Here is a 24,462-nt window from a genome sequence, read left to right on the forward strand (position 1 = left end):
ATGATTAAAAATGTTATTAGTGATAGTATATACCACATTCTCATTTTACTATATAATATATTGGACCTTTATCATTCTTGGATTATTTTTTATTTTTGTAAAAAAATGATAATAGAGATTGATGAGTAATGTTTTCTCATCATAGTGGAAATTAATAAAGTAGAATGAGAGTAGATCTACTCTCATATTCTAGAATATGTAAAATATCAAACGCCTAACCACGAGATCGATCATCTTCCGAGTTCAAAGTTCTAAATCCCATACAATTATGCAAGTAGCCGGGGCCGGGGCCAAGTTAGAGGAATTCTTGGAGATCATAATCATCATACATTTCACATATATGGAAGAGGAACCAGACTTAAATATGTGTAAACCTAAATATATAGTGTTTATCTTCATTGATAATAAATATAGATCATCGGTATGTACCCAAGCACGTGCGCGCACATGTATATATATATATACATTATATATATAAATTATATACATCATCTTTACACTACACATCATATATAATTTTTTTTTCCTTACCAAATGTGTTGTTTTTGGCGATTAGATTTTAAAATTTTAAAAAATGTATGGTATATAATGTAGAGATGATGAGTAGAATAGCTTATACACACGTACTCTTGATGTTATCGCGAAACCACGCGAGGAATTGAATAATTAATAGGAATAATCAAAGATTCCATATATGCAATATTAATTACCTGTAGTACTAGTATGCATAGATAATTTCTAGGAGTTGGCTAGAAATATGTGCAGCATCAAAGGGGTGGACATTTGGGGACTCCCAGAGCACAATGAAAAAGATATTGGAGGCCGGGTCTAAAAAGTGAAAGAAAGGAGATAGCTTTTATCATTGTGCTTATACTACACACAGCTGATGATCTACACCTCACGTGCATGCGAGTCGACCCAAGAGCGAGTTACCAAAACTTATATATATAAATATATTAGCAGATCAATACGAAATTCGATATATTTTTTTCCTTTCTCGTACGTCTCTTAACCCGACACGATCACTCATGCGAGAATATTCAGCAATTTCATTAATTTGCTGGCAATACTTATAAACAACGTTATAGGCTGGCTAATAATTAATTCCAATTACAGTTAAGATAATTCCAATGTCTATAGCTATCTTAATTTACTTAAGCAGAAAATATACTGACGGATGTGTCCTACTTTTAAGTGACTTTCATTTAAGCAGCTAATTTATAAAACATCATTTAAAATATGCATATTATATATATATATATATAGGGCAGCGGAGCCCGGCACCCTGCTGTCTTGCCCCCGTTAGCGCCGCCCTGTAGGGCAAGACACTGGCATGGGGCGGGGGGTGGTATGGCCCCGGCGGGCCCTGACGCTCCATCCCCCACCCCACACCTAAATTTTTTTATATAAATATTTATTATTTTTACTATATATAAATATATTAATATCATGTATTAAGTAGAACTTTTATTTAATACTTTGTGTAAGCTGTAGTATAGTAGAGTGATCCTTTTATAGATTGTTTTGATAATGCAAATGATCTCACACTTAAGCAATGTGAGACTCTTGTATTATACTATAACTTACACAAAATATATACTAGCAAATTTACAAACTATATATAATTATAGTCATATTTATAAATTTTTGAGCCTAATAGATTGTAGTCCATTATTGAAGTGGACGGGGGTGGGGCGGATTGAGAGTCCACCCCCGCTCCCGGGATGCGGGGGCGGGGGGCAGGGGTGAACCCACCCATGTGGGGTGGAGTTGGGGATTGGGGGTTACCCACCACATTATGGTGCGGGTAGCACCCCTATATATATATATGTATGTATGTGATGAGAATAACGAAATCTATGGTAAAGAAATATAACATTGCTTATCACAATATTGAAAAGTGATCAAAATGTGCATTACTCCGGTGGTTTTAGTCACAGTTTGTTAATATATACATGTATATATAGGTCACGTACGCATGTAATTCCCAAAGGAGAATTTGTGGACAAATGTACATGCACGCATATGTAAATATATATATATATATATGTATAAATTAGTATACTTTAAATTAAGTATTCACTATGTGGGTACTTGGCTAGATCAGTTGTACGTATATATCTTTAATCTTATATACGTCATGTGTGTGTGTGTGTGTGGGGGGGGGGGGGGGGGGGGGGGGGGGGGGGGGGGGGGGGGGGGGGGGGGGGGGGGGGGGGGGGGGGGGGGGGGTGGGGAGGGGGGGGGGGGGGTGGGGGGAGATTAAAGAGAAAGTTGAAAGTGGAATGGAATACGTTAGGTGTATAGGGTACGTTGGGTCATGGTCATGCATGGAAGCATTTCCCAAAGCGAGAATCGAATCGGTCTGCAGGCACCCCCATGCAGCTTTCTTTCTTTTTTGCTTTTTTCACAGTTTGCTACAGCCTTGATCTTTACCATTCCCCAAGAATAATGGTGGGTGAATGATATCTTATATATAAATAGCGCTATCTTAGGTTTTCAAACTTGTATTTATTTATCTGTCTCTCAGCCAGCCAGCCAGTAGTACTGTCTTTCTCTCTCTTCATTCTCTAGCTCGAGAGAAAAGGGGAAAAAGAAAATGACAGCGAAAAAGCCATACCAGCAATGAAGAAGAAAAAGAAAAAGAAAAGATGGTCAAAATTTGAACCTCGAAGACTTCTCTTCCATCATGATGATGATCAACTTCGACTGTCTTTATCGAAACTCTACCTCATGCATATACTTTCCTACATATATTTTGATCATGTTGAACCCTTAGCTATAATATCGTCCTTCGATTATTTATATATCCCTTCACGTGAAAATTCGGTCATAAAAAGAGAATTGATCTTCTCTTTCATTAATATATATCGCAGTCTTCGCTTAATGTATATAAAGTGAAAAGGGAAAAACTCATCATTTTAAAAAACACTGCCGCACATAATCAAATATTGCTTGAATTTCTGGTTCGTTTCCTCAAGTACTTCCATGCAGATAAATCTTCTTATCATTTTATAGCTAAAGATCAAGCTGATGATTTGTACACAGAGATCTGAATTAAGGTTCAAGGCCAAATTAATTAGCTAGAGGTTTGCGAAACATTACAAGATCAATCAATTGAATTGATTAATGATGAGGCCACTCATGAAACCACACATGATAGGAGGACACACATGCAGCATGCATGAGTACTACTACAGCCCTTACTTTAATGCACGCTTTATTAATCACTCGATCAAAATTCGAAAATATGTTGTCTTAGAAGTTAAACGCTTTTGACTTATATATATTCATATATTTTTTGGGTTCCAAGTACAATAAAAGGAATATTCAAAATTGAAAAGCAACCACCATTTTTCATACATAGTGACTGTTTCTTTTGCGGGCTCTCATATTCATGTTGTCTGTCTGGCCGTAAGAGATAGTGGATTTTGTTCTTACTTGTAATTATCTAATCCTGAATCAACAAGAAATCAAGCAGTTAGGCCATATATGGTGTTTGGGATATTGGAGCTGGCCGACCATGCATGCCTTTTTTTTTTCCAACTTGTCGAATGAGAGTCCTGGTTAAATGCAATAGTCAAAAAGTATTTTAAAGGGTCGTTCATGAATTAATTCTATGTCTAAAAGATGTTGGAGAGGGGCTAGCTTTTTTTGCTGTGTTTAGAGGTTACACTAATGTTAAATTGCTAATTTGCTTTATCATGTACGTGGGGACAAGGCCGGAGCTTAATTAGCTTGACAAAGTTGAACAGAATAACCTAAATGAACATGCATCATGTCTATGCACTTTTTCTTGAAGCATGGACGATTCCAGTCTTCTCACCATTTCAACGGGTCGGGATGAGAAAAGTGTAATCTCTTATAATTTTATGTGTTTTCTTTAGAGGATATTGTTGGCTAGTATAATTAATTCGTAAGAATATTGCATGGGATTGAATAAACATATATATTATTTGAAGAGGGTATATACTTGATAAATGTTTTAATCACAAAGAGATCCACATGGCTTATTATAAAGTAAATTTTATGAAGTAAGCTAGCAGATCTATGATTAAATGATTTTGGCCGGTTGCATTAGATATATACTGTTATTTTCTTTTTCTTTTTTTCCTTTGGAATAGGATTTACTTTGATCTCTTTTCCTGAGTTTTGGTTTTTGTGATTCCATGGTTCAAGGAAGCAAAGTGAAGCGAATATGAAAAAGAACAACCTAGCTAACCCTCCACTGGCTACCTCAATCTGCCCGGTTCCCGAGGATCTTAAGGAAGTATATAAACTCATTCCAGTCCATGGCCATTCAACAATCATAAATTCCTCATACATTCCGTCTTCAACTTCAAGCAACTTAACCTTCACATACTCACTTTGTTTTCTCTAGGTAAGTCCTTTAACATACACACATACGCATAGATGTTTTTATTTTCATATGCATATTATATCCGAGCAGGCTGCTGATCATTTCTGCTCTCAAAGGTTGATCATGGCCGGCCGGGTTTGTTTCAAGCTCGATGCTTATTACGTACAAATTCCATTAAGTTTATAATTACTTCTATTAATTCCTTTTTGCTCGGCCTTGATTCCAGCTTGTAACGCCTAGATGTAATATCAGTTGATCATGATACTTTCAAATGACCTTTAACGAATAATATATAATTAATTAACTTCAATAGTGCAGTGTAATTGTTAGTCTGGCTAGATAGCTCAATCATATATATATAGCTGGTCGGCGTCTTTCTTTGTTATGTAATGGACTAATGAAGTTCTCTCTCTCTCTCTCTCTGGAATTTATAATAGAAAGGAAAATGAGCAGACCAGGAGATTGGAATTGCAGATCATGCAACCATCTCAACTTTCAAAGAAGGGATTCATGCCAGCGGTGCGGGGAGCCAAGACCAGCCGAGAGAGGTGACTACGGAAGCTTTGGGGGAAGAGGCAGCCCAACATTTGGGTTCAATACAGGCCCGGATGTCCGCCCTGGCGACTGGTACTGCACCTTCGGAACCTGCGGGGCTCACAACTTTGCTAACCGCTCAAGCTGCTTCAAGTGCGGTGCCTCCAAGGATGAATCTTCCGGCGGTGGGGGATATGAAGGTGACAGGCCTAGAATGAGAGGTTTTGGATTTGGCAGTGGCAGTTCTGGCAGCTCCAGTACGAGTACTCGCTCTGGCTGGAAATCTGGTGACTGGATTTGCAGTAGGTCGGGCTGCAACGAGCACAATTTCGCTAGCAGGATGGAATGTTTCCGGTGCAATGCACCGAGGGACTCAAGCGGCAGGTCTCCATATTCATCCTAGAGTTTCCATTTGTGGGTAAGGATCTTTGGCCACTTCAAATATATGAACTTACAGTTTCCTCCATTGTAGTATATGATCCCTAGCTATTAATTATATTCACGAATTTAATTTGCAGGTACTGCTGTCCAAGGTGGAGAGAATAATGAAGAAAGTTCATCATGTTCATGATATCCGAAGTTACTCTCATTTTGGCCACCACATGATCTATTTTTTGTTCTTTTTTCTTGTTGGTTAATGAAAGTCTAAATCATTCAGCATTCTGTGAGCTTCCTTATATATTTTAGCATCTAAAGGTATGGTTGTTGATCATCTGGTCATGTATCGATCTAATATATAATATTATCATCATGGTGTCCTTGTGTTTGTGAGGGTTTCTTTCTTGCCTCAATATTATTGGTGCGAGGTGCTGATCATTCTGGCGGCCTCTATCTAGCTAGCTAATTATGTTGAGAATATATTTCAAGATCTCTCTCTCTCTCTCTCTCTCTCTCTGGCTTTTACTGGGGCTGGGAATATTTGACTTCAAAGTGATTAAAGAGCTGTTGATCATGGACCACACTCGGGTCTTTTGGTTAAGCCAATTAATGTTCCTTGACAATTAACAAATTGGATTCTATAACTAATATATATATCATGTTCGAATGTGTTGTACGTGCCTTGCAATATTACTACCTTCACGACTTCACGATACCTCACATCTCTAAAGATGAGAATCGATCGAATAATTAATATACGTACATTATATTGCGTGTCATGTCGACACTTACAAAGCGATTCATGAAACTCCATACATATATATATAAGTGTGCGCGCGCGCGCATCTTCATTAATAATTTTCCTTTCAATATTCGATCCCTTCGTCTAAAAATTTGGGAGTACGTACGTGCATGGGTTCTCAAGTTCTCAAAGTACTTAAAGCCATCCTCCATGCATGGGAATAAATCAAATGATAGATTGCCTTTGCACTGATTTTTAAATGTGATCACGTTCCGCCTCTTGTAAGAGAAAAAAACTCTTATTTTGTACGAATATGATTATCAAACTAATTGATCATTCTGCTTAATTAATTACGATCGAGTACATGAGCATGTAGACAATGATGGATGCATGCATGGCATAATTGAACTATTTTAGCTTTGATATATATATATATATATATCTATCTATCTACTATTAATTCTTGCTTTGTTGAGAACAAAAATATTATTGGAGATCTTGAAAATTAATTAACGGCCAAAACGAGATATATGATTATGACACGCGCGAAAGCAAAACAAAGATCAGACGACTCACAATTAACGAAGTTAATTTCGAGATATAATTAATGTTCGTGTTGTACTGTGCTCTAGCAAGACAATTAGAAATTAATAATTAGGTCAATCAATGCAAGATTCTTAGGTTAATTATATATCATGGAAATTAGGCGATATGCATGTAATGATTTATTCGTGTACTTGAGCAATCATGGACGTACTGAGTTAACACAAAAATGGGTATTATATAAAGCTAAATCAAACTCATCTCTCTCTCTCTCTCTCTCTCTTTCCTGCGATATGCAATCATTATGATCTGCAATCATTTTTTTAATTTTTTTTAAAGAAAGGATATCGATGAGCAAGTATATATATACATAGTACTCGTGTCACGCCAACGAATTAATTCTTAGCAAAACATCATTCATTTGTGTTATCAGTTATCACCTAATTCATTAATTAATGTAATGTTTAAGGATATGTTTGGATAATAAGATAAGATGAAATAATTTTAGATATATAAAAGTTGAAAGTTAAATAAAATATTATTATAATATTATTTTTTAATATTATTATTATTATTATGAAGTTTGAAAAAGTTAAACTGTATATTATATTTTATGTAAAAATTTAAAAAAATTATATTAATGATTAAATGAGATGAAATAATTTCTATATCTAAACGGACATAACTATTAGACTTTTAACTGATTTAATGAACTTCCGATCAAGAAGATATTTATGATGTTGAACATGTAATTAATTTAAAGTATAAATATATATATATTATTATGCACATTGGATTCCAAAGCCTTTTAAGCCAAAACCTTTCATGCGTTCCCTCATTGACCTCAAAGGGTGGGTATATATGCATAACTAGTACAAATTATTTCATTGGTCAAAAAGTAACCACACATTCATTAGTGTCTGCTACTACACTCCATTACTTAGCTTTTAGCAAGATTCTTTCATATTTCACTTTAAGCTTAACTTTATGTTACTTCATTTGCTTTGTTGGTGTTTGCGAAGGTAAGTACGTACCTCCCATTCAATCATGATATCACCTGCCTTCCGACTAATTAATTCCTTCTACAGATTTTTCTGACGTTCCTTCCTTGCATTAATTATAGTTTTATATATTGTTTTTGGTTCATCTTATATAAATTGTACACATAATTTTTTTTTTTTTTTTTATATATTATACATGACCGGTACTTGAAGAGTAATTAATAGATATAAGATACTTTCACTCTATCACAATATATAGATAAAAATGTAGCACTGATTGTGTAAATAATTTTAATAATATGATATCATGATGTGATAAGACGAGGCTCGCTACAACATACACATTTATATTTTGAGAATGACCAATAATCACTATAAAAAAAATAAGTATTTGTGACAGATTATTTACGACGAGAGTAACTATTTACGACGAAAATATACTTATTTTAATAAAAAATATTCATTGTAGTGAATAATCCTAATGAAATATTATAAACAATATTTGAATCGATCATTGGTGGATTAAAGGTGAAAAAGAGAGAGAGAGAGAACTGTTTCCGATTACTTATAATAAACATGAGCGTGAGGCCAGCTAGCAGGCTTTGGGAAATTATTTCGAGATTCAGTACGAATGGAAAAACATATATATATATATATATATATATATATATATATAATTGTTGCTTCGTGTGTTTCTTGGTGCAGTATCCCAATCTAAGAGAGACATGAAGACGTGGCAGACTCGTGCCCATGAAAGAACAACATGAACGACATCTCTCTAACCATGATTTTAAAATGTCAGTCGGGCCCTGAGAAAGCTATCAAAACCAGACAAATAGACAATTCAATGGACTAAGTACGAGAGTGATCGGAAAACTAATCAAAGTACTGTGATGGTCAATGGTAGCAAAAACAAGGGAGCTTTTATCCAACTCAAGGCACGAAAAAATGACTTGAGCTTTTTAAAGTTTTCCCTTTTCTTTCTTTATAAAGTGGGCATTTTTTCTTTTACTTTCTTGAGTTTTTTTTCCAACTATTCTTTCTGCTTCAAACCAAAGACATATCGATCTTTATAAAGCATCAACTATTCATGTACATGCACCGTTTCGGCATTCATTTTTTACTTTCTCAAGTTCTTTCCCTGGCCTATTCTTTCATGTATCTGTTTAATTCTCTGCTTCTACCTCCTAATCAAGAGGCTGCTGTTTGTGTGTACACGTTCCCTCCTTTTACCTCCTAAGAGCATTGATCTACTACATATATATATATATGTGTGTGTGTGTGTGTGTGTGTGTGTGTGGTACCAATGCATGTTTCTACTTGAATCCTACAATTTCAAGAAAATTTTCAACTCTTTGTATATATTTATAACTTATTAAGGGAGCTAGCCATTGATTGATCAGAAGTCCTAAAAATAGCAGATACAGAGAGATCAATTAAACACTTAACCCTAAAGATCGATCATAACATGTTCCAGACTTCATCTTTTCCTTTTTCTTTGGTCGAGAAGGCCCATGATAAGAATCAATATTTGCCTTGCATTTCAATTTCTACATTAGCGCGCCCTTAAAGTACTTAGATATATGTCAAGAGTGCCCATACCTATCAAGAAACCCATCTCAGTCTGTGCCCAACGTCCATTATATTTCAAAAACTCATACTTATCTTCCCCATATATATGTCATCAACTGCAGAAATTGGTTCTTTGCTTGCTTTACTCGATCGATCAAGCATCCCTGTGCTTAGCAATTAAGAGATAGTAGCATTTGGGGTGACAAGAATTAAATTTTCCGGAGAAGCCGGCACATCTCTCTCTCTCTCTCTCTCTTTTCTTTTGGACGAATCCAATTCTATTCAGAAGATCTACCTTTGCGGGCAAGAAAAGCAGCAAATTACATGAAATCCGTACTTCAACAGTATGATGCATCAAAAGAGAAGTAAAAGCTCTTATCTTCCAAAAACAATAGTAATATCTTATCAAATCGTTGCAGAAGAAAACTGGTACATTGAACCAGCATAGATACAAATTCACCAAGAAGTTTTAACAGCAACAATTATAGAAACAACAGCCAGGGAGTGATGACATAGTCACATTTCAATTCTGCTTATCAAAAACAACGGAGATAACAGAACACACCGATTGAATTAAAGTGAGTATAATGAGAATGAAACCTGCAATAACAGAAATTATGGCCCATGGTGTGTTGAAATAATTTTGTTTCAAATTTGCCTTCCACCTGTGCCAGGGTCTTCTGCAGTAAGTGTTCAGATCTTCAGAAAGACCAGCAAAGTAGAATTCCTCAAATTCTACAACCACCCCATCAGCAAGTTTGTTAATAAGAATTGCCCCTTCATTGCTGTCACCTAGCCTATTCTCAACAATTCCATACTCGACCAGCAAATCCACATCCTTATGAGTGTTCACGAGGCGATCCATGATGACAACATAATCATTCATGTAATTCTTATCACAATGGCATTGCTCAAAGGCAACCATATTTCGGATGGAGAGTTCGGTTTCGCCACATATAATAAGCTTTGGGATCTTCAGAATCCCTTTTACGAACTCTATGTCAAATACATTTCTGCTTGATCCCACCTCAAACCTGACTCCAGCCTGGTGTAGCTCTGTCATGCAGGGCATCGTTAGTGTTTGAAGTTTCCTTTCTTTTCTTGCCTGTGAAGGTAGATATAACTTTCTCAAAAGATCGACAAAATGTTCAAATTTATCAGAATTGAATTTCATCAAATTGTCTTTTGTCACCGCCAAAAGCATTCGCTCTTTGAAGAAATTATATGAAAGCTCAACGATGGAAGGTCTCTTCCCAAGCTGGTACGGGATTGTTACTTTGCTTAGTTTAAACAGATCCGCAAGAATAAAGAAAGGAAGCTGATTTTCAAGCAATTGCATGTCAGACCATACATCCTGTATCATTCTTTGTTTATAAAATATGCGGTCATCTCTATCTTGCAGTTCTGGGAAATAGGACCTCAGTAAGACCTCAATTATGAAGGCAGTGTCCACTACAACGATTTTAACAAATTCATCACATCTAAACGGAATGGTTTCTGCATAACAACTACGCAGTCTTACTTCCTCTTCTTTGACAACTTTAATATAGAACTCCAAGCATTCCTGGGAACGTTCTATAAAATCTTTCAGGTACCTCATTTTGTGTTCTTCCATGGCTTTTAAGCTTTCCCTGCCATGGTGAAGCGGGCCAATGGAGACTACCTGAGGTGTATAGTCTTTTTCTTTGGCACGACGTAGTCGCTCAGGAACTCTATAGATACTACATTCAGAGGACAGACGGGACAAGCATTCCAACTCCGTCTTCATTGACTTTGCCAAGCTATAACAGGGGTTTTCTATGTCGAATGAAGAACAGTTGCCTCTATCCATTTGGTTTCAAGAAAGACAACTCTCTCTTGCAAAGCCCTGAAAATAGTTATGTTCAAGATATAACCTTACAAGAAAAAAAAAATATATGTTCTTAATATGTGCATTGAACAAACATAGAGTTCAAACTTTATCTGGCAATCGAGGCCAAAGCCCTGGCAATGTAAAATGGCAAAGCTAGCTAATTGCTCAGAACGATGACCTTCCACAAATTTCCAAGTTCTTGCGTAAACCGAGTCAGTCGTGCCTATAATTTTGGTTGGAATGCCAGACATGCAGTATCTTTATAAAATTTTACTTGTAATGCAATCCATGCATGCATACGAATTCGAATCCTTGTGAAAAGAGAGAGAATTGCAAAAATGCAAACTCTCATATCATCTCTTTTCTCCGGCCTGTTGTTTTCTCTCACTTATTGGTGCCTTCTTGATACTACTTTTAGTTGCTAAGAAACGGAAAAGAACCAAATTCTTCAAACGAATTGTAATCATTTTATTATTATTTGGGGATCAAGGGGAAAAGGAAAAAAGAAGGAAAAGAAAAGAGGGTGTATGTGCCAGGTACCATACGAATTGAAATCTCAGCACTTCCACTTAATCCTACCATATCAAGAAAAACTTCGACTTTTAGCACTAGCAAAAACTCTCTCAAGTAAGAAGAAACTTAAAAAAGGATCAAATCATGGGTCAAACTCACAATTACATGTCATACCACAACCAGAAATCACCATTGCAGTAAACATATGCAACTTTGAGCTTTGACACCAAAGGTTTGGAATATGTTAAAATCTTAGAACACAAATGAAATGTTTAAAGTTCATCTAGCTCTTCCGACAAAGTTTAAGCTTCTGGGCATAATTAATCATGCAACATACAATATCGGAGCAGTGATGCTCAAGTTTTTAGGAGATCGAATCGAGGTTTTAACATTAAAACATATACAACAACTAAGAGATATCGGAAGGATTAGAATTAGTGAATGAATCCATCATCAACAACAACAAAAGAGTATTGAACCTGGAATAAAGAAGTTTGCTTAATTTGCCTCTTGTAGTTGACCGGAAAAAGTTGAATAGACAGACCTTTGCTAGCTAGCTTTATAATGGATGAAATGTAGTCTTGCGGTGTCACCAAAACAGAGCAGAGCTCCTTCTCCCGCGAATGACCAAAACATCAGAGTACATTCTCCCTGGCCAGTTCTTAGAAGAACACAAGTTTCTCTAAAGTCAAGTCAGCCCTATTTTTCTATCTGTTTTCCCGTTTCCCGAAACTTTCCCAAATTAAAGTATGATACAACGCAGGCCGCCCAACGGCCAGCTGCGCCAACCGGGTTCTCAACCTTATTGGACAGAATCAGATAATTGATATTAGTAATCAGAGTGCGTAAATATTGTGATTTTTATTTTGAAGTAAGTGAATAAAGGATCACATGATGAAATTAATTTTTTAATAATAAATTTTATTGTAAAAATATTCATAATCTAACTCATTTTATAAAATCGGTTTAATAAGAGATGATTACTCATTTTTTATAAATATGTATAAGACCTTATCCACAACAATATAGAATTATTTCTCAACACCCTCCTTCGCTTACAGGTTAATAGTTTTTTTGTTCCTTATCACAAAATAAGTAGTGTGGACTCTCATTCGTTATGTAATAGACTCTAATATCATGAAAAAATTTATGAGCCTAACTCATTTCATAAAATCAGTTCAATAAGAGATTATTACTCATTTTTTATAAATATGTTTAAAATTCTATCCACAAATAATATATGATTATTCTTCAATATATTATTTTTCTTAAAAAATTCACGATATTTACATAATACATGATTATGATTTTATCTGGAAGAATTATAATTGTCTACACTTGAACTGTAGCTCTTATGCCACACATTTTGAAGCCTTTAAATGATACAGAATTACAGATTCCGTGATATAACTTGTGTTAGTGTGAGTTTTATGGGCTGGGCTGTCCCTACAATTAGGCCCATTTATTCCCAAACGGAGCGGAAGAAAGAATATCTGCGTCGCGGAGCCCATCAGTTAAACGGTGCGTCTCCAAGAGCTTATATTAAAGGCTGAAGAAGATGGAAGGCAGAAGCTCTCAAGCCTCTTTGCCTTTTGATTCAACGGTTTAAACTTCACTTCAACCATGGCGGTTCAGCAGCGCTTCTCGATGTTTTCATACTCTCTCTGCGACCGCCTCCTCATGGCCATCCCTCCCAACTCATCTGGTTCTGCCACATCTCCCCCACCTCCCCCGGTTTCTTACTCTTTCTCTCTCGCCGCAGAAACCCCCAGCTCTTCCACTCCCGCATCTTAATCATCGAAGAAAAAGTAGGTAAGGTAGCTTGAATTTGTTTGAGTCACTAGAAAACTAAGCTTTATTTCTGTTCTTTTTTTTTTTTTTTGGCTTCGATATTTCCTGCTGCCCAATCCTTACTAGGAGATAAAACTTTTGGACTGTTTGCTTTTCGGAAATCTGTGACTGTTATGGCGTGTGATGTACTATTATAATGCGATATCTTTCTTCTTATAGAAATTTGTGCGCCGCGTAATGATGATATAGAGGGTGATGATAGAGATGAGGATGCATTTGAGGTAGGCACAGTAGTTAGTCTACTGGAAGAAGATTTGAAAAGTGATGGAGCAATCCCTAGACGACGGTAATGATTAGGTAAGTGATAACGATCTTTCCAGGCTTGAACAAGGTACTAGGCGATTATGATACTCTATTCCAATAGTTAATTTGGCAAGTGGCCTATTCCTAACCTGGGCTTTGCTAAATGTATCTTTTCAATTCCATTTGATGATTTAGTGGGGTGCTTGGAAATTGAAATTTGATCGCAATGCTCATCCATGTCAAATACTCGTGTAGAGACGGCTTCCAAACTTGGAAAGAAAGGAAAGCAAAATCGCATCTAACTGGTTCTGCTAGGATGCATGGGATATCTGAATGAACCAAATACATTAATGTTCTGAGTTTCTTAGTTTATTTTTCAATATTTTTTCTTTTGTATTTTGCTTGAAAGCAATCTACGAGTTAGAAGGCCATGCGCAAGTGTTTAGCTGAAGGGAGATCAAAATCTGAAGCAGAACCCCCTTTGACGTGCATTTTCAGCGTGATAGATGCTTCTTAATCTGCGCTTGTAAGGTGTGCCCAATTTCTTGTTTTGTGTCCCCAATTTCCTCTTTTTTCAGATCAAAAGTCTTGCTGCTGAGCTTTGTCTTTATAGGGCTGTTGTTCTTGAACTAATTTGTGACCCTCTCTGTGACGCCCCGGTCCCAGAGTTTAGGAGAATTAGCTCATGTTATCTAAAATCATCTCTAATAATACAATTATATATATTCCAACGATTCCATAAAATATTAACTTATTTGTTCAACATAAATATCCATGTTCTTCCATATAGACACCAAAAAAATATCTCAATAAAATAAATTAAAATCTCTACAAAGACTCGAAAATATTCATGATTCAAAATACCAAAATAACATAAAATAATAAATCTACTAAATAGGACTTTCTAATAAATACTTGTATCATTTGACATTTATTCCTCTACGATCATCAAACCTTATTAACACTTCATACTCTTGATTTTTAGCTGAACCATCAAAATTATCTGAAAAATATTGTGAAGATAAAGAGTGAGTTATTAACATGAGAACATGTTATTTACAGAGTTCAGAATGCAAAATAAAGCATTTTTATTTTCAGAATGTAGAATCAAAACATTTTATTAAAAATATCATAACAAAAATTCAGAAATATTCTTATTCAAAATTATTTTGGCATAACATAACTGAAACATTACATCAAAATAGAATTCCATGTTTAACTCCCATGGTAGGGTTGTGCAAATCCCAACGACCAATCGAACAGAAATAAAATGTGAAATCTTCCCTTTATCATTCTTAGAGATCTGAGTGTGCGCACATGAAATATTACACAGAAAACTATTTTACTTCCAAAGTTGGTGTATCAGAAATAGAACCATATACAGAATCAGAAACAGAGCAAAGTAGAAACAGATTAAAGCAGAGTAGAAACAGAACCAGAACCATATACAGAATCAGAATGTCATGCCTAAAGTTTTCAGATGCCACATCTTATCAAAATAGAGTACTGAACATAATCATATCATCTTCATAATCAAAACAAATTCAGAGCATTTTTATATAATCATGCACAAATTTGCATATTCATTTTTTTTACATAGTTTAGAAATAGAATGTCAAAAATAGCTCATGTTTACCCTTGTCATGACATAAAATATTTTTCTCTTCTTAAATGGAATTTCACGCGAATGCTGATAAAATAACCGAGCTTGTTTTCAAGTTTTTCTTTCATAACAAAACATGCATATTTTTCATAAAATCAATCTTAGATCAATTGTTTTATGCAAAGTCTAGCATATGAACCCCGCTTACCTGAACTTTTTAACTTTTTTGAATTTCTTCACAACAGTGCCAAGGGAATATCAATTACCTATAAAATAGTTACGTAATTTGCGTTAATTTTCAATTGAATACATACTTCGTAATTAAAAATTGAGATATAAAAATCTATATTTCCTTAATATCTAAAAATCATCGGAACCTGCAAGATCTTTTAGATCAATTGGCAACACCTTAGTTTTTCACTCAGAGAACTAATGATCGAATCCCCCTCCCCATGTATAAAAATAAAAAAATAAAAATAATTAGAACCTTAAAATATCGTTACTCTCCAAAATACTTTGATTTTCATATAATTTCTCCAAATAATTTCGTGATTAATTCTTAAAATCATATTAACTCCATAATATTGACATTCAAGTCATAAACCTAGTGTTCATGTATCCAACTTTAATTTTATGACATTTCGTCAATTTTCCAAAGTCTATTCTTTCCTGGGATCCAAATAACCTAAACTCAAGTGACTGATGAATCCGGCGGAGTATATGTAATTATACTTAAAAAACATTTCTCAAGTATTACATGTACGCATCTCAGCTTCATTGCTTCAAATTAATACTTACGTAGATGGCTTAGATTGCATGCACTGACCGACCGGAGAGAGAGAGAGAGAGAGACGTGAGAGGGAGAAACGGACAAGAGGTAGCGGGCTTACCGAGAGGAAAAACAAACGGCGGACCTGGAGTGGCGTGAAGTGTCCAGCGGCACTTTCTGTGCAAGTGGAGGCGACGTGGAGGGGCTAATGACGTCGTTGGGCTTCACCATGTCGTGGCTGGTGGCTGAGATGTTTGTGTGGAAGGGTTGTGGATGGCTTGGGGTGCTCTGTTTTGGTGTAGGGGAAATAGGGGCTTTCGGTGGTTTTACAGAAGGTGGGTAGTGGTGTGTAGGGAGAGTCTCACGGTGGCTGCGAGGTGGTGTAGGGCGGAGGTTTAAGCTGTGGGTCCAGCGGCTTCTGTCGTGCAGGGAAGATCTCGACACGTTAGGTTTCTGTTCAGGGATCTTGTGCTACGCGATGGATGCTGGGTGTGGGCTGGCAGCTTGTGGAGGTGCGCTAGGCTAGGCCTTGGGCAATGGCTGACTGGTTGAGTGTGGGCGGGCTTTGGTGGCGCTGGTTGGGTAGGGTGGTTCCGTGCGGTGGACGCACTTGGGGTTGGGCTTCCATGATGGTGAGGATGTGCAAGTGGAGTTGGATGACGGCTTGGTGGTCTGCGGTTTGGTTACTGGTAAAACTATGTGCGGTGACCCTAGCTTAGGAAAATAACCAACCAGCTTATGCGTGAATATATATATATATATATATATATGCACATGCACTGCCGTGAATTTAGTGGGAGGGAGACGTGCATGGCGTGGAGTCTGAACTTGGTTGAACTTGGTTCTTCATGGGTTGGGTTTTGGGCGTACGTGGTTTGGTCTTTTTTTTTCCATGTGTTATGGCCTCGCCTAAGCCTCTAAAAATATTATAAACTTATCTAATAAATTTTTTAGGTCAATTCCTACTTGCCCTTTAAAAGATTTTAATTTTATTATCAAGCCCAATAAAATCCATAGCTTATCCCAAAAATTTTTGTTAAAACTCAAGCGGAATTTTCATACATATTAATCCAAAAGTTTTGTACAAACTGCGATTAGCTTGGGCTGGGCTTGGTGTTACACTCTTTGGATCTTCTAATGATGCGCTGCTTTACCTGATGAACCTGCACTGGCAGTATAAATCTCAGTATCAGTTCCTGAAACCAAACCCACAGAAAACTGATCCTTGTGAAACAAGTGTGGATGCTGCAGAACCTAGGACCAAGGTTCAAGTGCCTATTCGTGTGATGCAACAAAGATTGGCTGCTCAGAACAAGACTGAACCAGTACAAGTTGAAACCCTTGAAAGAGTTTATAGAAGAACAAAGCGAGCCCCCACTGTAATTAATTTATTTTTTATTTTTTATTTTTTTTGCCTCAATACTGTAAACTTGCATGTTCGAGATTTTTGTTTTCTCATCTATTGCTAACCGATCAAGGCTACTGTATCAACTGATTTAATCCACTTTGGTGTTCAATTTTAATGGAAAATATCTCTTGATGTTCACGTATCAGCTGCCTAAATTTTATCAATGCATTGCAATATCATGAATCTTTTAGGATTTTCTCGATGCAGCTTCAAATTTTGTTTCGTGTGTTTCTGAATTATCCCATAAAATAATTTCAGGGTTGTTGGCAAGAGTTCTAATTGAAATGACTTCCTTCCCCTTGGAAATGAGGTAGAGGGTGAGATTATAGGTTCAAGAGCTGCTAAGTGCACATGCAACGTAGAGAGAGACAGAAGGGGGGGCAGACGACAATGTCTTCTTCGTTCTTTCATCAAGAATGCTGTGCTGTTAGACCTGTTTTATTGTGAAGTTAGAAGGAGACCAAAGGTTGTATCCAAGTGCACGATAAATGTACGGGAGAATTGCCTAAACAAAAGGACGGAGAAAAACAGCAAATGGGATTAAGCTAGACCTGCCAGGTCCCATCCCACTGAAACAAAGTACCCCTCCATACCCTATAAGTTACGAACTGAACTCCCCACAAGTCCCTATAAAGCACCACAAATTCCCCACACAAAGTAAAATCTAAACTGAAGACTCCCTTCTTGATCAAACCCGAGCCTCTTCCCACTGTGGCCTTGACATATGCCCACAACATTTCTTCCTTTAGCTGCAAATGAAAATGCTTCATACTTTTCTGATGAATTAATTAGAAAACCTAACTGTAAGTAGGTTCCCTAGGGGTGAAAACCGACCCCTTCGGTTCGGTTTTTGGGCAAAACCGATGCCAACCGAAAGTTAATTTTTGGGAGAGAAAACCGGCCGAAACCGGTCGACGGGGAGGAGAAACATCAGCCAAAACCGTTGCTTCATTTCTCTGGCGTCGTTCTACTTAATTTTTTTTTTATATGTTATGAATTAAACGACTAATACCAAACAACGTCATTTAAGTTGTGTTTAAAACACAACTACAGGTTGAAAACGACGTCGTTCCACTTAAGTGGAACGGCGTTGTTTTGAGTACAAAATATATATAAAAAAAATAGTTTCTTTAGTCGGCCGGTTCACCGGTTTGAACAAAATTCAAACCAACGCCAAACCTGCCGATATCGGTTTTTCCTATTTGCTGTCGCACGCCAACTAGTTCTCTACCGGTTTCGGCTGGTTCTAAGCTCCGGCAGCCGGTCTGAGTCGGTCTACGTTGGTTTCTCGGTTTTTTGTACAGCCCTAGGTTCCCATAAGGTTACAGGGTCATGATACTCTTTCTGTTGGAGATTCCACTCTAGTTTTCTCTAGGTAACACATTCTCATTTCTTGGCTTTCTCAGAATTACTAGTTTCACTGAAGACAGCAATCTAATAATTATGATATGGAAGACTCGGGCTAGGAAGAATTGATGTCCTATTTATGGATTAAAAACATGCGTCTTGAATAACGGTTACTTTCCCTTCGTTCATTTCTTGTCTTTTTTGGCCTCTCTCTCTCTCTCTCTCATACGTATTAGAACACATAATTTGGTTCATAAGATGTTGTAGAACATGTACAAAAAGCTTTTAAGGTTAGCTGTCTGGTTGAGGTCACATTTTATTAAGTTTTGATTTGTAAGCTACTTGGGGCAAATTTTCAAGGAGTTGTTATTGCTAGAGTTTTCCTTCTGAAGCATTTCTATGGATAATTATATGTGAGATCGCTTGAAGCAACAAAAACTTTGTCTGGCAGTAATAATTTCGGTCTGCAGGAGTCCGCAGGTGCCTAATGCTTTGAACACAAAAAAAAAAAAAAAAAAAAAAAAGGTTCCAAAGTTCACTTCTTTCTTTCGAATGCATATGGTATACTAGAAGAAAAGAATGTATATTCTACTGTATATAAATTATAAGTAATGCTGCATATAATCGTGAAATATATAAATATTGTACAGTCGTTTCGAAAAAAAGTGAGATATATTATTAAAAAATTAATTTTTTTATATGTGTTTTGTATTTATTTATTTTTTTAAATAATTATACAACACTTACACAATCATAACTGCAATTATCATTTTTTATAAATTATTAGATCTGAGCAAATGTTCTGTTTATTATCACATATTTTACTAGGCCATGACCTGTGATAAGCCCGCTCGGTATTACTTTGTTTCCCTTTAACATAGGAAAATCGAAGCCTTCAAGGCAATTGATATGAAGAGGGCCCACAAGTATATCGCACTTGTGTAGCACATGCAGGTATCCCGGGGATCGAGATTCTCAGATTAACCGTAATTGTGAATAATCCTAATGAAATATTATAAACAATATTTGAATCGATCATTGGTGGATTAAAGGTGAAAAAGAGAGAGAGAGAGAGAACTGTTTCCGATTACTTATAATAAACATGAGCGTGAGGCCAGCTAGCAGGCTTTGGGAAATTATTTCGAGATTCAGTACGAATGGAAAAACATATATATATATATATATATATATAATTGTTGCTTCGTGTGTTTCTTGGTGCAGTATCCCAATCTAAGAGAGACATGAAGACGTGGCAGACTCGTGCCCATGAAAGAACAACATGAACGACATCTCTCTAACCATGATTTTAAAATGTCAGTCGGGCCCTGAGAAAGCTATCAAAACCAGACAAATAGACAATTCAATGGACTAAGTACGAGAGTGATCGGAAAACTAATCAAAGTACTGTGATGGTCAATGGTAGCAAAAACAAGGGAGCTTTTATCCAACTCAAGGCACGAAAAAATGACTTGAGCTTTTTAAAGTTTTCCCTTTTCTTTCTTTATAAAGTGGGCATTTTTTCTTTTACTTTCTTGAGTTTTTTTTCCAACTATTCTTTCTGCTTCAAACCAAAGACATATCGATCTTTATAAAGCATCAACTATTCATGTACATGCACCGTTTCGGCATTCATTTTTTACTTTCTCAAGTTCTTTCCCTGGCCTATTCTTTCATGTATATGTTTAATTCTCTGCTTCTACCTCCTAATCAAGAGGCTGCTGTTTGTGTGTACACGTTCTCTCCTTTTACCTCCTAAGAGCATTGATATACTACATATATATGTGTGTGTGTGTGTGTGTGTGGTACCAAATGCCAGATACTACACAAAATTCAAGGTGTCTCAATGCATGTTTCTACTTGAATCCTACAATTTCAAGAAAATTTTCAACTCTTTGTATATATTTATAACTTATTAAGGGAGCTAGCCATTGATTGATCAGAAGTCCTAAAAATAGCAGATACAGAGAGATCAATTAAACACTTAACCCTAAAGATCGATCATAACATGTTCCAGACTTCATCTTTTCCTTTTTCTTTGGTCGAGAAGGCCCATGATAAGAATCAATATTTGCCTTGCATTTCAATTTCTACATTAGCGCGCCCTTAAAGTACTTAGATATATGTCAAGAGTGCCCATACCTATCACGAAACCCATCTCAGTCTGTGCCCAACGTCCATTATATTTCAAAAACTCATACTTATCTTCCCCATATATATGTCATCAACTGCAGAAATTGGTTCTTTGCTTGCTTTACTCGATCGATCAAGCATTCCTGTGCTTAGCAATTAAGAGATAGTAGCATTTGGGGTGACACGAATTAAATTTTCCGGAGAAGCCGGCACATCTCTCTCTCTCTCTCTCTCTCTTTTCTTTTGGACAAATCCGATTCTATTCAGAAGATCTACATTTGCGGGCAAGAAAAGCAGCAAATTACAAGAAATCCGTACTTCAACAATATGATGCATCAAAAGAGAAGTAAAAGCTCTTATCTTCCAAAAACAATAGTAATATCTTATCAAATCGTTGCGGAAGAAAACTGGTACATGGAACCAGCATAGATACAAATTCACCAAGAAGTTTTAACTGCAACAATTATAGAAACAACAGCCAGGGAGTGATGACATAGTCACATTTCAATTCTGCTTATCAAAAACAACGGAGATAACAGAACACACCGATTGAATCAAAGTGAGTATAATGAGAATGAAACCTGCAATAACAGAAATTATGGCCCATGGCGTGTTGAAATAATTTTGTTTCAAATTTGCCTTCCACCTGTGCCAGGGTCTTCTGCAGTAAGTGTTCAGATCTTCAGAAAGACCAGCAAAGTAGAATTCCTCAAATTCCACAACCACCCCATCAGCAAGTTTGTTAATAAGAATTGCCCCTTCATTGCTGTCACCTAGCCTATTCTCAACAATTCCATACTCGACCAGCAAATCCACATCCTTATGAGTGTTCACGAGGCGATCCATGATGACAACATAATCATTCATGTAATTCTTATCACAATGGCATTGCTCAAAGGCAACCATATTTCGGATGGAGAGTTCTGTTTCGCCACATATAATAAGCTTTGGGATCTTCAGAATCCCTTTTACGAACTCTATGTCAAATACATTTCTGCTTGATCCCACCTCAAACCTGACTCCAGCCTGGTGTAGCTCTGTCATGCAGGGCATCGTTAGTGTTTGAAGTTTCCTTTCTTTTCTTGCCTGTGAAGGTAGATATAGCTTTCTCAAAAGATCGACAAAATGTTCAAATTTATCAGAATTGAATTTCATCAAATTGTCTTTTGTCACCGCCAAAAGCATTCGCTCTTTGAAGAAATTATATGAAAGCTCAACGATGGAAGGTCTCTTCCCAAGCTGGTACGGGATTGTTACTTTGCTTAGTTTAAACAGATCCGCAAGAATAAAGAAAGGAAGCTGATTTTCAAGCAATTGCATGTCAGACCATACATCCTGTATCATTCTTTGTTTATAAAATATGCGGTCATCTCTATCTTGCAGTTCTGGGAAATAGGACCTCAGTAAGACCTCAATTATGAAGGCAGCGTCCACTACAATGATTTTAACAAATTCATCACATCTAAACGGAATGGTTTCTGCATAACAACTACGCAGTCTTACTTCCTCTTCTTCGACAACTTTAATATAGAACTCCAAGCATTCCTGGGAACGTTCTATAAAATCTTTCAGGTACCTCATTTTGTGTTCTTCCATGGCTTTTAAGCTTTCCCTGCCATGGTGAAGTGGGCCAATGGAGACTACCTGAGGTGTATAGTCTTTTTCTTTGGCACGACGTAGTCGCTCAGGAACTCTATAGATACTACATTCAGAGGACAGACGGGACAAGCTTTCCAACTCCGTCTTCATTGACTTTGCCAAGCTATAACAGGGGTTTTCTATGTCGAATGAAGAACAGTTGCCTCTATCCATTTGGTTTCAAGAAAGACAACTCTCTCTTGCAAAGCCCTGAAAATAGTTATGTTCAAGATATAACCTTACAAGAAAAAAAAAAAATATGTTCTTGATATGTGCATTGAACAAACATAGAGATCAAACTTTATCTAGCAATCGAGGCCAAAGCCCTGGCAATGTAAAACGGCAAAGCTAGCTAATTGCTCAGAACGATGACCTTCCACAAATTTCCAAGTTCTTGCGTAAACCGAGTCAGTCGTGCCTATAATTTTGGTTGGAATTCCAGACATGCAGTATCTTTATAAAAATTTTACTTGTAATGCAATCCATGCATGCATACGAATCCGAATCCTTGTGAAAAGAGAGAGAATTGCAAAAATGCAAACTCTCATATCATCTCTTTTCTCCGGCCTGTTGTTTTCTCTCACTTATTGGTGCCTTCTTGATACTACTTTTGGTTGCTAAGAAACGGAAAAGAAACCAAATTCTTCAAACGAATTGTAATCATTTTTTTATTATTTGGGGATCAAGGGGAAAAGGAAAAAAGAAGGAAAAGAAAAGAGGGTGTATGTGCCAGGTACCATACGAATTGAAATCTCAGCACTTCCACTTAATCCTACCATATCAAGAAAAACTTCATCTTTTTATAAACTTAAAAAAGGATCAAATCATGGGTCAAACTCACAATTACATGTCATACCACAACCAGAAATTACCATTGCAGTAAACAAATGCAACTTTGAGCTTTGACACCAAAGGTTTGGAATATGTTAAAATCTTAGAACACAAATGAAATGTTTAAAGTTCATCTAGCTCTTCCGACAAAGTTTAAGCTTCTGGGCATAATTAATCATGCAACATACAATATCGGAGCAGTGATGCTCAAGTTTTTAGGAGATCGAATCGAGGTTTTAACATTAAAACATATACAACAACTAAGAGATATCGGAAGGATTAGAATTAGTGAATGAATCCATCATCAACAACAACAAAAGAGTATTGAACCTGGAATAAAGAAGTTTGCTTAATTTGCCTCTTGTAGTTGACCGGAAAAAGTTGAATAGACAGACCTTTGCTAGCTAGCTTTATAATGGATGAAATGTAGTCTTGCGGTGTCACCAAAACAGAGCAGAGCTCCTTCTCCCGCGAATGACCAAAACATCAGAGTACATTCTCCCTGGCCAGTTCTTAGAAGAACACAAGTTTCTCTAAAGTCAAGTCAGCCCTATTTTCTATCTGTTTTCCCGTTTCCCGAAACTTTCCCAAATTAAAGTATGATACAACGCAGGCCGCCCAACGGCCAGCTGCCCCAACCGGGTTCTCAACCTTATTGGACAGAATCAGATAATTGATATTTGTAATGAGAATGCGTAAATATTGTGATTTTTTTTAAAGTAAGTGAATAAAGGATCACATGATGAAATTAATTTTTTAATAATAAATTTTATTGTGAAAAAATTCATAACCTAACTCATTTTATAAAATCGATTCAATAAGAGATGATTACTCATTTTTTATAAATATGTATAAGACCTTATCCACAACAATATAAAATTATTTCTCAACACCCTCCTTCGTTTGCAGACTAATATTTTTTTTATTTCTTATCACGGAATAAGTAGTGTAGACCCCCATTCATTATGTAGTAGATTCTAATATCATGAAAAAATTTATGAACCTAACTCATTTCATAAAATCAGTTCAATAAGAGATTATTGCTCATTTTTTATAAATATGTTTAAAATTTTATCCATAGATAATATAAGATTATTCTTCAATATATTATTTTTCTTAAAAAATTCACGATATTTACATAATACAT

At 36.3% G+C, this 24,462-nt stretch overlaps 3 protein-coding genes across 5 annotated transcripts; 1 reads left to right on the plus strand and 2 right to left on the minus strand.

Moving 5' to 3' along the window:
• The first annotated feature begins 4,228 nt into the window (after nt 1-4,228).
• On the plus strand, nt 4,229-5,731 carry LOC121261324 (TATA-binding protein-associated factor 2N-like). Of its 2 annotated transcripts, none has more exons than XM_041163643.1 (3): nt 4,229-4,381; nt 4,798-5,312; nt 5,413-5,731. In XM_041163643.1, exon 2 carries the CDS (start codon nt 4,806-4,808, stop codon nt 5,295-5,297), a length of 492 nt encoding a protein of 163 aa, XP_041019577.1. In that variant the 5' UTR covers nt 4,229-4,381; nt 4,798-4,805; the 3' UTR covers nt 5,298-5,312; nt 5,413-5,731. The 2 variants fall into 2 exon arrangements, with proteins under 2 accessions (XP_041019577.1, XP_041019578.1); XM_041163644.1 differs by having other exon boundaries at nt 4,260-4,381; nt 4,802-5,312.
• A 3,782-nt stretch (nt 5,732-9,513) lies between these two features.
• On the minus strand, nt 9,514-12,305 carry LOC121261325 (UPF0481 protein At3g47200-like). 2 transcript variants are annotated; one of them, XM_041163646.1, is made up of 2 exons: nt 12,040-12,305; nt 9,514-10,997 (listed from the first exon to the last, which is right to left on the minus strand). In XM_041163646.1, the coding sequence occupies exon 2, from the start codon at nt 10,959-10,961 to the stop codon at nt 9,654-9,656; it is 1,308 nt and encodes a 435-aa protein (XP_041019580.1). In that variant the 5' UTR covers nt 10,962-10,997; nt 12,040-12,305; the 3' UTR covers nt 9,514-9,653. The 2 variants fall into 2 exon arrangements, with proteins under 2 accessions (XP_041019580.1, XP_041019579.1); XM_041163645.1 differs by having other exon boundaries at nt 11,975-12,305.
• Nucleotides 12,306-21,210: 8,905 nt separating this feature from the next.
• On the minus strand, nt 21,211-23,886 carry LOC121261326 (UPF0481 protein At3g47200-like). The gene is made up of 2 exons (XM_041163647.1): nt 23,711-23,886; nt 21,211-22,694 (listed from the first exon to the last, which is right to left on the minus strand). Exon 2 carries the CDS (start codon nt 22,656-22,658, stop codon nt 21,351-21,353), a length of 1,308 nt encoding a protein of 435 aa, XP_041019581.1. The 5' UTR covers nt 22,659-22,694; nt 23,711-23,886; the 3' UTR covers nt 21,211-21,350.
• Between the last annotated feature and the right edge of the window lie 576 nt (nt 23,887-24,462).

This window comes from Juglans microcarpa x Juglans regia, chromosome 4D (genome assembly GCF_004785595.1).
Source record: "Juglans microcarpa x Juglans regia isolate MS1-56 chromosome 4D, Jm3101_v1.0, whole genome shotgun sequence".
Classification (NCBI taxonomy): Eukaryota; Viridiplantae; Streptophyta; class Magnoliopsida; order Fagales; family Juglandaceae; genus Juglans; species Juglans microcarpa x Juglans regia.

Coding starts and splice junctions, on each gene's coding strand:
- LOC121261324 (XM_041163643.1), top strand. CDS start 4,806: ATGAGCAGACCAGGAGATTGGAATTGCAGATCATGCAACCATCTCAAC.
- LOC121261326 (XM_041163647.1), bottom strand. CDS start 22,658: ATGGATAGAGGCAACTGTTCTTCATTCGACATAGAAAACCCCTGTTAT.
- LOC121261325 (XM_041163646.1), bottom strand. CDS start 10,961: ATGGATAGAGGCAACTGTTCTTCATTCGACATAGAAAACCCCTGTTAT.